This window comes from Halichoeres trimaculatus, unplaced genomic scaffold (genome assembly GCF_033239565.1).
Source record: "Halichoeres trimaculatus isolate MK-OKI-2021-1 unplaced genomic scaffold, fHalTri1.1 fHalTri1_scaffold_22, whole genome shotgun sequence".
Lineage (NCBI taxonomy): Eukaryota > Metazoa > Chordata > Actinopteri > Labriformes > Labridae > Halichoeres > Halichoeres trimaculatus.
In genome coordinates, this window is record NW_027437200.1 from 3276810 (window position 1) to 3291526 (window position 14717).

General features: G+C 43.1%; 1 protein-coding gene across 1 annotated transcript in view; it reads left to right on the top strand.

Annotated features, from left to right (window-relative positions):
• col4a5 (collagen, type IV, alpha 5 (Alport syndrome)) overlaps positions 1 to 14717 on the top strand; it is a 44328-nt gene that overhangs the window by 16106 nt on the left and 13505 nt on the right. The window contains exons 2-22 of the mRNA XM_074662011.1: positions 9664 to 9720; positions 10054 to 10143; positions 10333 to 10377; positions 10537 to 10581; positions 10678 to 10740; positions 10838 to 10891; positions 10985 to 11011; positions 11306 to 11386; positions 11579 to 11641; positions 11731 to 11766; positions 11861 to 11902; positions 12191 to 12283; positions 12587 to 12640; positions 12724 to 12780; positions 13242 to 13286; positions 13385 to 13438; positions 13526 to 13567; positions 13769 to 13862; positions 13968 to 14255; positions 14376 to 14465; positions 14578 to 14648. Coding sequence (XP_074518112.1) covers positions 9664 to 9720; positions 10054 to 10143; positions 10333 to 10377; positions 10537 to 10581; positions 10678 to 10740; positions 10838 to 10891; positions 10985 to 11011; positions 11306 to 11386; positions 11579 to 11641; positions 11731 to 11766; positions 11861 to 11902; positions 12191 to 12283; positions 12587 to 12640; positions 12724 to 12780; positions 13242 to 13286; positions 13385 to 13438; positions 13526 to 13567; positions 13769 to 13862; positions 13968 to 14255; positions 14376 to 14465; positions 14578 to 14648 — 1491 coding nt within the window. The remainder of the gene's footprint in view (positions 1 to 9663; positions 9721 to 10053; positions 10144 to 10332; positions 10378 to 10536; positions 10582 to 10677; positions 10741 to 10837; positions 10892 to 10984; positions 11012 to 11305; positions 11387 to 11578; positions 11642 to 11730; positions 11767 to 11860; positions 11903 to 12190; positions 12284 to 12586; positions 12641 to 12723; positions 12781 to 13241; positions 13287 to 13384; positions 13439 to 13525; positions 13568 to 13768; positions 13863 to 13967; positions 14256 to 14375; positions 14466 to 14577; positions 14649 to 14717) is intronic.

Here is a 14717-nt window from a genome sequence, read left to right on the forward strand (position 1 = left end):
GCCAAGAATTTTCTTTTTAATACATCTCTAATAAATATGTTGCACAAACTTATGGAAACAGAAATACAGAAAATAATCATGTGGTTAGATTAAAACAATTTTTTTTGTGCATAAGCTTTACACAAAAGTGACTGCCATGATAAATGAAGTGCCCTGGATTCTCACCCCTATGATGATCCTCTCCTGGTTCATGTTGGGCTGTAAAACCTCAAACCTGTCGACTCCTGGTCTGGCTTTGTTCATTATGTCCGTTTGTTGTCGTATGTAAAGACCACTTGAACATGCTTTGTTTTGTTTCAAAACTCACTGGCTGTTTTAAAGTGGTGAAAATCTGGTGTTTTATTTTTGTATTTGACTGCAGTCCTCAGGTTTTGTAGCCAGACCTCTAGTGGACATGTGAGGAACTGCAGCTCTTTTTTTTCTTTCAGCCTTTTTTATGCATTTTTTATTTCTCAGCTTTCCCCTGCCACGTTAGCACTCTATGGCTCTCAGACACTTTGAAACTTTTCATGGTAACTTTGTCCTGAGTCTGCTTCCTGCTGTGTGTGTTAAGTTTCACTGAAATGATCAGGAAATCCTTCATCTGATTGATCGTCTGCTCTCACGCTGTCTGATCCGATGGCGATGAAGGGACTCTGCTTCTTCAGATTTAGCGCAGGCTAAAACTTTTTCTCTGGAAATTTGGGCGTGAGGTGTGATTACCTGTGTTTCTGTGTGTGTTTCTGTGTGTGTGTGTCTCAGTTACCAGTAGGTGTTGTGAGCGTGTTCCTTCAGGTCGTGGTGTGTGTGTGTGTTTGGCTCTTGTCCCTGATGAAACAGGAGTTATTAGTTGTGGTTGAATCTGTGAGTTTGTCTGAGCCTGGGTGTGCTTGTGTGTGTGTTAATGATGTTCGTGCAGAAACACACTGTCTCTGATCAGTGTGTGCTTTCAGTGTGTGTGTGTTTACAGTGTACATTGGTGCTGTCACAGTGTATGAATGTGTGTGTTATCCCGGGCAGGGCGCTGTGTATAGGTGTCTAATCATCGGTCTTTGATGAGCGGGGGAATTCCAGTCTCGCCAGTCTAATCCCTGGTTGCATGCCTTCCGCTCACTCCCCCCTTCCTCCTCCTCTTCCTCCCCCCTCTGCTCACTCCACCTACTCTCACCTGGTTCACCTCTGCATCAGGCTGTACACACCTGGCTGGTTTTTGCACTAAAGTAACCCCAGATGAACCCGGCTGAACCACTCCATCAGTCCATTGGTGGACTTTGATTTGTAAATTAGCGTTTAGCATGTGTTAGCATCTCAGAAACGCTCATGGAAGCTTTTATCCTCTGTGTTTCTTCAGCAACACATGAAAACCTTCAGACTTCAGAGCCTCTCTCAGTCTGACCTCTACCTGTGTGATGACCTCTCCCTCCTCAGGGTCAGGTGTGTTTCCCTCCGCTCAGGCCATACGGCTGCGTTGGCGTGACGCAGGAAAGTGGGCCGGAGGTGAGGAGACGAGTGGAGAGAGCTAAAAGAGACAGAGAGAAAGAGAGTGGAGCACATTTCTGCAGCTCACTGACCTTTCTAAGTGGATTACACGCCCCGACAGTGCAGCGAGGGCAGAGCAGGGCTTCAGAGAGAAAGAGACAGAGAGAGTTTTAATACATGATCAGTTCATTTCATCTCTGCTCATTTAACCCCAGAGGGCGAAGCACTGGCAGGTAATCAAGTACCACAGTGTGCAGAGCAACACCTCAGCCTGCAGCCAGTATGATAAAACACACACACACACACACACACACACACACACACACACACACACACACACACACACACACACACACACACACACACACGCACACAGATTCCTCTGAGTTAAGCAAACAAACACTAAACACTGTGGAACAAGTTCAACACCAACACCACTGACTGACAGCCTGATATAACCCTGGTGGTTATATCATAAAACCAGTTTCACCATCACAGAGCAGGGACAGAGCCAGGATTTCAGTTTTGGGTGGGCCAGACAAATTTTGGGTGGGCCTCAGAGAAGTTAATAGATCATTTATTTAATTAAAAAAACAACAACTAACAATATACTACTGTAACTGTAAAGCAGATTTGGTTGCTTTTGTCACTTTTAATTGCATTTTCATGGCCCTTTTGTGCATCAGACAGATCGACCTGCTCTCCATGGTACTGACCAAAGAGTGGCGCTCAGTAGGACGCACAGCTACGGCGTTCCTTTTAGACAACTTTAACCACGGTTGAAAATAAATAGAAAAAATTAAATTAATAAAAATCTGTCAAAATTTGCCAAAATAATGTCCAGACCCCGCCCACATAAAGCGACTGTTTTGTAACTCTTTTTTTCCCCCAACGTGCTAAAAAACATGGCTCATTTTACAAAGATAATGCATCAAACACTAACAAACCAGACATAAAGTGACACATTTTTACAGTGCTCTTTTTAAACTGATTTTAAAAGATAAATAAATAAATAAGATTTAAAAGAAAAGTTTAGGCTGGGCCTCTTGAAAAGTGGGTGGGCCTGGGACCTTTGGGCCCACCCATAACACCGCTCATGACTCAGACTCTGAAAGGACCACCTGATAGTTTTCTGTCTCTAAAAATAAAGACATAATTGGTTGAGGGCTGCTTGGTTCTGGCAAAAATGTCACCATTTGGCACTTTTTTAAAATTCAAAAATGTTCATTTCACTGATAAACTTTAAGAAAAAAAAGAAAATTGAAGTGGTTATTCATAGGAATGGGTTTTGATGAGATGTTATTGATGCAAATGCTCTTATTGATTCTGCTCATAGATCCGACTCTCTATCTATTCCCCTATCAATTCCTCTTGTGAATTTGTACAAAAAGTAGTTTTACGGGTTTTTTTGTGTCAACATTTTATTGAGTTTATAAGAAAATACATATGAAATGTGTCACTGGGTCTTGATACCTCTGGAAATAAATTAATAAAAACAAGTAAATATCACACATTTTTTTTGGTTTATGATATTAACTAAAGTAGGCCATCTAGTGTCTTGAAGTGGTTATAGCAATGAGCACTTAACTTTTCTTTTCTCTTCCTCTTTGAAAACATTTACCTGTTTGTATTTTAACATTTGGAGAATTTAGTGTTGTTTGCTGTGAGTAACTGTGAAACATTTCTGTGATGAAAGTTAAAAGTCTGGCTATATCATTGTGTGCTAACCACTAGCATATAAACGCAATTTTCCAAATGCGTTAGCATCAAACTAGCGCCATGTTTTGTATACTGTTTTTTGTCCATTGGGGGGTGTATAACATACGAAAAGGAATGTGGTGTGAGAGAGTAATGTTTATATCTTTGTGAGTTCAGTTCTTCAGTAAAACTTCAAGCAGAAAATCCTGAATCAGAGTTTTCTTTAGAAACTGTTATCATGTGCTAAGCTAAGATAGCTGGGGCGAGTAGTCGATGTAGGTTCGGCCACTCCGGGGTAATGTGAAGAATCACTGAGGGAAGCATTAAGTAGAGGTCGACCGATATGGGTTTTTTGAGGGCCGATGCCGATGCTTTCCAAATTTGGGCAGCCGATGCCGATATGCATAGCCGATTTTTCCAATTTGATATTCAGGCCGATTGTTAAATAAATATATATTTATCACATTTTAGTGAAACGCAGCAATTTCTGAGCAACTAAAAGAAATCTATTACAACAAGTCGTGTCCAGTCCTCTGAACATTTATTCAGCTTTCAAAACAATGAAATATTTTGTCTGAGTAAACACACAATGTAACAAGCAGTAGTAAACATTCACACTCTTCTTAAAATGTCAAAAAAGAAATTTAAACTTATTAATATAATTAGAACAAAAGTATGTAATGTATCCAAGTGGTTCCACAAGTTTAAGGTGCTCATATTTTTTGTGCCTGATCAAAAATTGTGTCATTTTATACGACGGATCAAAAATCGGCTTTTTAAAAGAAAATACGGCCGATGGCCAATAGAGACGAATGTCCAAATATCGGCCCGATATATCGGCCGGACGATATATCGGTCTACCTCTATCATTAAGCATAAAGATTAATGACGTCTATGGACTGAACCATTTCTGATTTATTCCTTACAGGAACCTGTTATCAATGCCCACCCCAGTCATTTAAGGAGCATGAGCAGCACTCAGTCTTTGCTCAGTTCACTGCAGCCAGCAGCAGCAGCAGCAGGCTCACGTTTTGTAAAAGAAGAAGGCGGGCACCTTTTTTCAGTCTAAAAAAGTTAAAGAAGGCTCCTCTGAGGTGGAGTTGATTACTCGACGTTTTGTTTCTTTTTTTGTTTTTGTTTTTTCAAATTAGAGATGAAACCAGACCAACATTTGATCGGACGCTTCAGAATACTCCCCATCTGCTGTCAGGTTGAGGCTGGTGGCTGTTGCATGAGAGCTGTCATCAGCTGTGCATGAAATGTCCTACCTGCTTATATTAATCATTCTCTTTGAGCTTCTATCAGCCTCTGCAGGTATTACACTGGTAATATTGGGCATCAGTAATGCTGAGCATTTCAATATTTTGGAATCTTCTTTTGCTCACTACTTCTTTGACAAATTTTGACAGATTTTCACCATTTGAATTGTAAAATGATCAGAGTGTTTAGGAGAAGTGTGTGTGTAAGTTTCACATTTCTAAATCTTGTACTTTTTAAAACATTCAGCATTTTCCAAAGTTTTTGGGCCCATTGAATTATTGAGATAAGCCATCACCATGGAAAACACACAGCTGATGATGTCATAAGAGGTTAGGGTTTCAAACAGAGGTTATAAATAGGACTGGAGCAGTTAGGGCTAGGGTTAGGGCTCAGCATTTCAACATTCCAGCATTTGCTGTAAGGAAATGCCCCCTGTACGTTTTTAGACCTGGAACTTTTGGTTTGTGTTGGATTGAAATCAGGGACAATAGAGATATTTAAGCTATATTTAACAGTTTAGCCCCCTCTCTTAATGGCAGCAGCTAAAGCTTGATACCATCTAAGCTAAGCTGGTTTCTGCTGTCTGAAATGTTTCGAAAAGTCATTTTTCTCCTCTTAATTCAGCTTATTTAGCACAGATTGTGAATGTTACCTTTTTTATCTCATAGTAACTGTATCCTGTGTAGATGCACCAATGGGTGAGGCATGAGAGTTATTCAACTGTTTCTGATCAAAATACGTCAAGAGGTGGAAAAAGAGAGGGATAAAAGTGGAGGACAGACAGAGAGACAGAGTGGGGCTGCAGGCCTGGGCGTGGGAGAGCAGACTGCATTGAGCTGAAGCAGACCAGAGACTAATCAGGAGATTCAGGGCTTGTAAAAACACCTCTGCACACATGGACACACGCACACACACTCCACTACCCATGTGCAAATGTATTCAGACATGTGTGTGATAGAAAGACCTCGGCCCGCGATCCTGCTGGCACTTTGCACACCTCATGTATTCACTCCAAACATAAAGCAGAGCTCCTGACTCCTTCCACCTGTCTTCAGCAGGAATCGAACCCTAAGTGCGGCCTGTGAGAGGTGCCTTGCCTTTTATCCGCTTCAGCTGAGCGGCAGTGTGCAGACGGCTGTGACTCTATCAGGGACTGGGATCAGTGTGCGAGAGGATTAAACAGAGTCAGTGTGTGGTTAACACCTGCTGACACACACACAGACACACACTGAGAGGAATGTGACACTTGATGTAAACACACATACATGTAAGCTCTGTGTATGTATACAGTGTGTGTGTGTGTGTGTGTGTGTGTGTGTGTGTGTGTGTGTGTGTGTGTGTGTACAAACTAAGGCTGCGTGTGGAGATAAACTGTGTGACAGCTCCGTTTGCAGATGGTTCAGAGGAACACCTGCATGAACAGCTCCATGTGACCTTTCTGTTTGCTTCCTTTAGGAGCCAAAACCTAAACGGACAACATTTCACCTCTAAACTGCTGTAAAGAGCATTTTATTTCCTACATTTGGGACAGTGAGGCTGTAAATATTTGTATTTCTGCCTCATAACCAGAGGCAGGAATATAACAACCTAAAGATACTGTCCAATGTGAAGCAAGAAATGTCTAATCAACAAACTCAGACTCTCAAATATCCACAGATGGTGTGATTTTTTGGGGGCGGGTGCCATGAGCACAGTATACCTGTGTGTTGAAGAGTGCATGGTGCCTTGCAATACTTCCCCCAAACACTAGATGGTAGTGCAGTCACCAGTCTACTCGCATTACCAGTTTCCAGTTCCTCTGTGTTCTCTGCATGTTTGAGCCTGGTTGGTACCTATGTGTAGGCTAAATAACTCTGCCTCAGGTTGTTTTTCCAAACCGCCTACTACACTAGCAGTGCCTACTGTTTTGGCCTAAATTCAGTCTGTAGTAGTCAGTATGCAAAAACTTGCAAAATCTGCATTATTCTAAAATTCCCAGATGTCCTACTGAGCCAGTAAAATTTCTCAGTATGCAACGGACCAGTCTACCTGGCATACTGTTTCCCACAATGCACAACGCTAACGCTGTTTGTCCATGCGGGTGGCAGGTTTCGGTGAATTACCTCCATCTACTGGAATGAGTCAGCATTATAACGACAACACAACACTTACGCGAGACGGTCCATGAGGTAGAAGTAAAGTGATGCAAAGAAACACCTGTAAATCTTGTCACTTCCAGTCATAAAAGAGGTGTTTACTTCTACTAATTCATTAGCCCATATAGATCACTAATTCGCTTTTTAAACCATACATTGATTATATAGAAGTGTTTTTACATCAACTGTAAAAATAAAAATTTCCTTCAGATTTTTTTTCAGTAAACAATATAACTTTTGGTGTAAGATTGGAAATCAAGTATGATGATTCTGTTGTGATATAATTAATAAAAGGCTGAGATCTGCCCAAAGATTGTTTTGTACATTTATAATAAAGACAAAATAACAAAACATCATCTGTAGCTCTGTTTCTGAAACCTGAAACCAGAGTAGTATACTACAAAACAGACCCAAGAGAACAGTCAAACTACGTGCAAAAGTAGGAGGGAGTATGTAGACATGTGTATGTAGACATCTACTACATTCACATGTGGCATGTAGTAGGCGGTTTGGAAAACAGCCTCGGTGTCAGTACACTCTGCAGTACTCCTCCCAAACACATGAGGGCAGTGTGGTTTGCATGATCATCAGACTGCTGAATTTTGAGTCTGGCTGACGACTTTTCCAAAGCATTTTGAGCGCATTATGTTGAAACAAGTGGTGGGATTCCATTTAAAAATCTACTAAATAAAAGTAGGGTCTGCAGGAAGTTTTTGTTACTTGTTAGTAAACACAACATTCAAACTGGGCCCCTCCTCCTTGGATCAGTGCCAGCAGCAGCACACACCCACAGCCTCAGACCATGACTACGTGAACACACTAATTAGCCCTGCAACCACCTGTAGCATCGCAACTCAAGAGCTGTGAACCTGACTTGTTATGTTAGCATAAGTTAATCACAGGTATTTGACATATACCTGGTTAACAGAAAGCTAACTCACAAGCAAGTTAAAGTTGAGCCAAGCTTCCTCCTCGTTTAGGAAAAAGCTTTATCTGTTTGAAGTTTCCTTTCACTTTGGTTGAGTTTTTCTTCCTCTGTGCTTCTTCTACTATTGTAGCTACTCTGAATAGCTTGTTTTACTTGCAATCATGTGCAGTGGCGGGGGGGGGGCAGACACAGGCACTGACACACATATATAGAGGCCCAGAGGAGACAATTATGCTGGATTATACTTTTAAACTTGTTAAACTTTCATTCCTGAAGAGTTCCAACACTGAAAACATGAAAGCAGAATAAAAGAACAGACCAACAGTTCAACATAAAGGCCTTGTACACATGTAGTTGTGTACTTTCAAAAACAAATGTCCCCCCTCATTGGGTTTTTAAAGTACTTTTATCCACATGTAACTAGGAAAATCTGCCCATAATTGCAGCTTGAAGCATGCCAAACCAATACGTGGCAGTGTTTTTCACGTGTGAAACCTGCACCAGAAAATCAGAATGAACCTTTGTCGTTCAGCTGTGACATTTGAGAACCATAAACTCTGTTTCCTGTGGTATATGTGAAACCAGAAAACATTGTTTTTCATGATTGTTGACTGCAGTTTGGTGGGGATGGCAGGCCTAAACCAAGGGGCAACATCAGGTTCAGGAAAATGAAGCTTATGTGGAAGTGCTTAGAGTTGCTGTTAGTTGAGAATCCGCTTGAGGCTGGCTGCAGAAAGACCAGAAGACATGTACACATCCAGCCATAAAAACAGATGGGATTGGATTCTTTCCTCAGTATCAGCAACAAACGTTGCAAAGTCTACTTCCAAATTTTACACAGTCTTTGGTTGAAATGTATAAAAATATTAGTAGCTTCCCAGAAACCTGGCTATGAGTGGACTTGGCTCAAGGTGATAGAGTCCAAGCTCTAGATCAAACCATATGTTGTGTTGTATTTGATGAAATGAATATGTGTTTGATCCAGTGTTTAAGATGTGAGAGTTGCCAGACCGTGACGCCACCCTGTGTCGCCTGGTGTGCACCTGTCATCCAGTTTGATTCAGCACTGTCAGCTTATGTTTGATGCTGATTTTATTGCGATTCATATCTTCAAATGAATCAAACCTTTGAGGCCTAGCTTCTCCCTGTGTTTGTCAGAGCTGCATTAACCCATTCATTAGCTTTGTTCGGATGTTTTCGCACACCATCACTGTAAGCTCTGGTAATGGCTCCATCTGTGTCACTGATCTAACTGTGACCCATTAACTCCTTTCCCCTACCTTTCAGTCTCTTCCTCTGAGCTGTAACACTCTGTTAGTCTTCTTTTAATGCTGCTTTGAGCTTCTAAAAAGGAGGATTTACTGCCTCAGTGTGTTTTTGGTTCACTCTTCAACTCTTAATCCTTTCAAAGAAGACATTTAAAGATACATGCTCATATTTTCTAACCGTTCCAGGAAATAGTCAGGACCGTCTTTCTCTGTTGAAATGTATGAGTCCAAACATGGACACACAACGGTTTCTGCAGACACAGAAGAATGCTGACATGTCCTCCTGTCTGTCCATCCCCCTCTTTCTCTCTCTGTCTTTCTCACAACCTGGCTGCCCGGCATGCGTGCAATCGATGCCCGTCTGGCATCCGCTGTGTCAACAAGCCTGGGAAAAGTTAATCAGCAGGCTGGCACTCCCATCGTGCCATCCCTAGCTGCTCTCTTTAACCCTTTCTCTCAGCTCTCGTCCCTCCTGCTGTGAAAACTGGAGATGAAGTGGTTTTTATTTTCCTCTCTCTGACCTTGCTCACATCTCCTCCTCATCAAACAAACGGTCAGGTGAAATCTATGGATCGCTCTCCTCTGTGGGAAGAGATGCTTCCTGTTGCATGCTGTGAAAGACTGCCCTCTGGTGGCAGCCATGGGTTGCCGCCTGAACCTGTAGAGATTGGACAAAAAATGAGCATTTAAAACTTTTCATATTTTTCTTTTTTCAAAGAAGTAAACAGAGTCACACTTCATCTTTCTTGATCTTTTCTGTCTGTTTGATGCTTTTATTTCTGTTTTTATTTCTGTTTTCCTCTCACCAAATTTGCCTTTCACTTCCTACAGAATGGTTTTGAGATCAAAGGTTGAAGAAATTCTCAAACAAAAGTCTTTATTTCTCTGTTTTGTTTTGTTCTTTGTCCTTTGACAGGCCTGCCATGGCTGTGTGGGTTCCAAATGTGACTGCAGTGGACAAAAAGGAACCAAGGTGAGCAAAAAGACACTGGATGTGGAGTATTTGACGTGGAAAAGATGGAAAATATGTCTGTGATGTGTCGTTTCTTTCCTTTGATCTTTATCTGTCATGCCATGTTTTTTTAAAAAGGTTTTAAACTCATGTGGTATTGACAGATTTAAGCAGGTTTTCCACACAAAGACAATTTTTAGACGTTATCTAAGCTGCTTATTCACTCACACAGGAGTCACAGCCGCTGGTGTTTCTCTATGTTACACTATGTCCAGTTTTAAGAGCCTTTAACCGTATAGACCATCTATATCTGCTCAGAGATGCTGAAGCTCAGCTCTATGTTCCTCTGTGCAGGGTGAACGGGGTTTCCCAGGCCTAACCGGGCAGCCAGGAGTCCCAGGATTCCCCGGACCTGAGGGACCCATTGGACCCCGTGGAGAAAAGGTGGGTTAGGGAGGTTTTGACATTTTAGTACAACTTTATTTTTTATCCAAAGAAGGATTTCAGCATCATGAGAGAATTGAGAGGAGAAGAGAAACCCCAACTGAGTTCCAGCTGTGATACCAAAGAGGATTTGAACCTCAGGTCTGCAGCTGTGATGAATGACCCCCTCTGTGTGTTTTCCTCCTTCAGGGTAGCGATGGACCTCAGGGACCAGTGGGTCCAAAAGGAATAAGAGTGAGTCCAGACTTCAGTTTCTTTTTCTCTCCATTAAACCATATCTATGTTTGTATTACCTCCTCCAGCCAGCAGGTGTCCTCGTTGTCTCAAACAGAGTCTCTGAAGAAGAAATTAAAATCTAAATCTTCTGATTTCATAACTCTCTCCTGTCCACAGGGCCCGTCTGGGTTACCAGGATTTCCAGGAACTCCAGGACTTCCAGTAAGTTTGTCCCCTGTATCTCAACTGTTCCCGCACTTTGACAAAAACACGTTGTGATGTGCGATGTTTGACGGTGTTTCATGTTTTGTTTCTCAGGGTCTTCCCGGTCAGGATGGACCACCAGGGCCCAGAGGAGTGCCGGGTTGTAACGGGACAAAGGTGAGTGATAAAGACAATTTAAAAAAAATATTTACAAAGAAGTAAAAAAAAAAGGGTTTAACTCTAAAGTCTTCTTCTTCTCCCTCTTCTTCTGCAGGGTGAGAGAGGTTACCCAGGCAGTGGAGGAATCCCTGGACAGCAAGGAATACCTGTGAGTTTACACCAACAAAGGAGAAGTCTTTTCAAAATGAAATATCAGTGAATACTCTTGTTAAAACACTCTTCTTCTTCTTCTTCCTCCCAGGGTCCACCTGGTCTGCCAGGACCAAAGGTTTGTGTCTGATTTGTGCTTAAAAATTTATACTTAGTAGAGTTTAAAGATAGGAGCACATTTTTCAAATGGACATTTTTTAGGTCTGTTAAGTGAGCGTGTGATTGTGCTAAGTAGAATCTGTGCATGGAGAGCAGACCCTGAAATAAAGCTGGCCTTTAGCACTTTTTGTCTTCACCACAAGGTGGTGCTGTTTATAAGTTTAGAAATCTGCTGGAAGTCCTTTCTGCTTCACATGCTGTTGTTATTTTGGTGTCTGACTCTGTCTTCTTCTTCTGTGGTCTTTGCGTGCAGGGTGACCCCGGTGATGTGATCTCAACAAACCGTTTTGGAGAGAAGGGATCGGTTGGATATCCAGGACTACCTGGAGGACCTGTGAGCCTTCTTCTTTAACCTTTAAAAGCTCTTTTTTAACACCTGGAGCCTTTCAAATAAGACTCCTTTAAAATCTGAAACCTCTCAGTTAGCATGCGCTGAGAGGATTCCTCCTTGAAATAAAAGTGCAAACATCAGTCGTCTGATGTTTCTCTGAATGTGAGAACAAACCCTCTTGTGTTTCTGTTCCAGGGCACTCCTGGACCTCCAGGTTTACAAGGACCAGTTGGCCCTCCTGGACCCAGAGGCTACGATGTAAGGAGCTGCTGTGAAAACCTCCATCACTGTCCAAGCTTCAGAGACCAACTTTGCTCAAACACTCCTTTTTTTCTTTTTTTTTTCAGGGTCGTCCAGGTCCTCCTGGTCTCCCCGGACCAAAGGTAAGTTTAAAGGCTGACAAAGAGTTTATAAAGAGTTTAAAGTGGTCTGAGTTTCAAAGTGTTTTATTTTGACGCTGTCTTCTGCTTTAAACAGGGAAACATGGGACTGAACTTCCAGGGACCCAAAGGAGAGAAGGTACTCACCCCTCATCACACAGTTTGATGGGCAGCTGGGATGTAGGAAACCAGGATCCAGACTCTGTGTTTTGCCGAAGTAGTTTGGTGACCTCCATAAAAAGAACAACATGAGCAATGGCTCTTTTGCAGTCTGACTCCCTCTGACAGGCTGAACACCAAGTCCCACACACTGGTTCCAGAGCCCCATCCTCTGTATCCAATCATCTTTCGGCAACTAAGTTCCACAGTGACACCAGGTAACCCTGACCTCTTATCCTCTCTGCTTTGTCTCTGTGTGTGAATTCAGGGTGATCCAGGTCTGCCAGGACCTCCTGGTCCACCCGGACAGGTGGGAGAGCAGAAGAGACCACCTGAGACAGAAATCCAGAGAGGAGAGAAGGTAAAACTTCAAACACAGCCCCCAGGGTCAAACCCCGACACACTGAGCTCTACTCAAAGCTGGATTTTGCAACCTTTGCTCCAGCCACATGATGGCAGCAGAAAACTCCTGCAGTTCAGAGCATCCACAGACCATTGTCTGTCTCTACACACGTCTTTGTTTCTTTGTTTTCTTCTTTATCTCCACCAAAGTCAAGGCCATGTGGAGGGTTTTTGATCTGTGAAGAACGACTGATAGCTCCACTCAATAAGACAGCAAACTGTAGGCTCCATCAATAAAGACTTTCACATGTTTGTCCTACAGGGGGAGCCAGGTTTCCCAGGACCTCCAGGTGATCCCGGCTACCCTGGACCCCCTGTGAGTGTCCACACTCAGCTTCAACATCTTTATTTAACTATAACCCCGACTGTGTTCCTGATCTATGTTTTGTGTCACTGCAGGGTCCCTCAGGTGGTCAGAAAGGAGACAAGGGAGAACCAGGAGAAGCAGGAAAACGAGTAAGTTCACCTTTACCACTAAAATCTTACCTCAATCAAAACTCAACGAACAGAAGAGTTTTAGCTCTGAAGGTCTTGGTCTTAAAATTCCTTACTGAAGCATCTAAGAACCTCCAGGAGCTCTGGGAGCTCTGAGCATGGCTCAGTGAACAAGTTGTACCAAGATATGAAAGCCTCCAAAAGTTCTTACGAAAAACCAAGCACTGCTTCCAAAACAAAGATGAGTCAGCTTTGACAGTGACATCTAGGCGTTTTGGGAAAGTCTATCAGAAATATTCTGTTGTTTGAACAGCACTGGGGCCAAAAACCCAAACTGAACTGCTATCTGAAGACCTGGAGATGGACTAAAGTGTCCTCAATCCGAACATCTAAACTTTGATAAAGTCACGAGACCATGCTCTGTTACATTCCTCTCTGGACTGTAAAACTGAACCCTGGTCTTGTTCCCTGTTTCCCTGCAGGGCAAACCAGGCAAAGATGGTGACCCAGGTACTCCAGGTTTCCCTGTAAGTTCGCCAAAAGACATTACTAACTGAAGATCCATCCTGGTCCTAGTGTGTTAAGTCTGTCAATAACAGGTCTCACTTTCTCCTCTAACCATCAGGGAATCAAAGGAGAGCCTGGACTTCCAGGTCCTCCTGGCAGGGACGGAGAGAGAGTAGGTTTTCTTTGTTATCATAAGGTAACAGCTTCAGTGAAGTCTTGGACTGTTTTCATCTCTAACCCTGGTCTCTGTGTTTTAAAGGGACTGAAAGGTGAACCTGGATACCCAGGACCTCCAGGAGTGGTGTGTATTCAGCGATCTCTCATCACTAAGTGTGACCTTTAATCTCTGCTAAGCTAAACGTAAATTGTAAACGCACTGTGAGAATCTCTGGTGGTGTCTAACGATGCACTGAAGGAACTGTCCTCCAGACCACTAGGTGGAGACATATACTTCCTTTGTAATATTTATTTAGATTAACTCCATCATTCATGCTGTCCTCAGGTGATTGGTGGGCAAACAGGAGGCCGGGTTGGTCCTAAAGGTGAGCCCGGATTCCCTGGATCCCCTGGAATCAAAGGAGAAAGGGGTCCATCAGGTAAACAAGCCATCAAAACATAAACATGCTAATGCTAGCACAGAGAATCACATGTTAGGTGAGACACAAAACCCTTATTCATTCAAAGTTTTCCCTGTCTCCCAGGTCAGACAGGACCTCCAGGACCTCCAGGAATCCCAGGTAGTGGTGTAGGTGGTCAGCCTGGAGCTCCAGGCTTCCCTGGAGAAAGAGGTCAGAAGGGAGATGTTGGCCCTCCAGGTCTGTCTCTGCCTGGCCCTCCAGGCCGTTCAGGAGCTCCTGGTTCTCAGGGTCAACCAGGTCCCCCAGGACCTCCTGGATACTCTACAGCAGGACAAAACTGTGTTGCTGGAGAGCCAGGCCGTCCTGGTCTGCAGGGGGAGAGAGGTTATCCAGGAGAGACGGGACAGAAAGGTGAGACAGGCTGAGTCAGACCTGTTAGCTCGTAGCTCATATTAGAATGTTTGTCAGTTTTTCAGGTTTGTTGGCTGAAAAGAGGAAAGTGGTGACATAAATGATCTCTTCTTGTCTCAGGTGAGAAAGGTGACACCTGTGTAAACTGCTTTGGTGGTGGCACTGGCATTCAAGGACCCCAAGGACCTCCAGGACAGCCAGGATTCCCAGGTAAAGCCCTGTGTGAACCCGTTTTGATTGTAGTTGCTTATATTAAGGAATATGACCGAAAAATGTACGAAACATTTGCTTTGTTTGTAATCCCTTCCTTCACCTCCATCAGGAGCTCCTGGTGGTCCTGGTGCCAAAGGTGACAGAGGATTTCCAGGAACTCCAGGAAGTGTTGGACCTCCTGTGAGTCCTTTTTTCTCTCCAGTTGCAGCAACAGTTTCCCTAAAAGAGACCTCAGTGATGGTGCTTTGA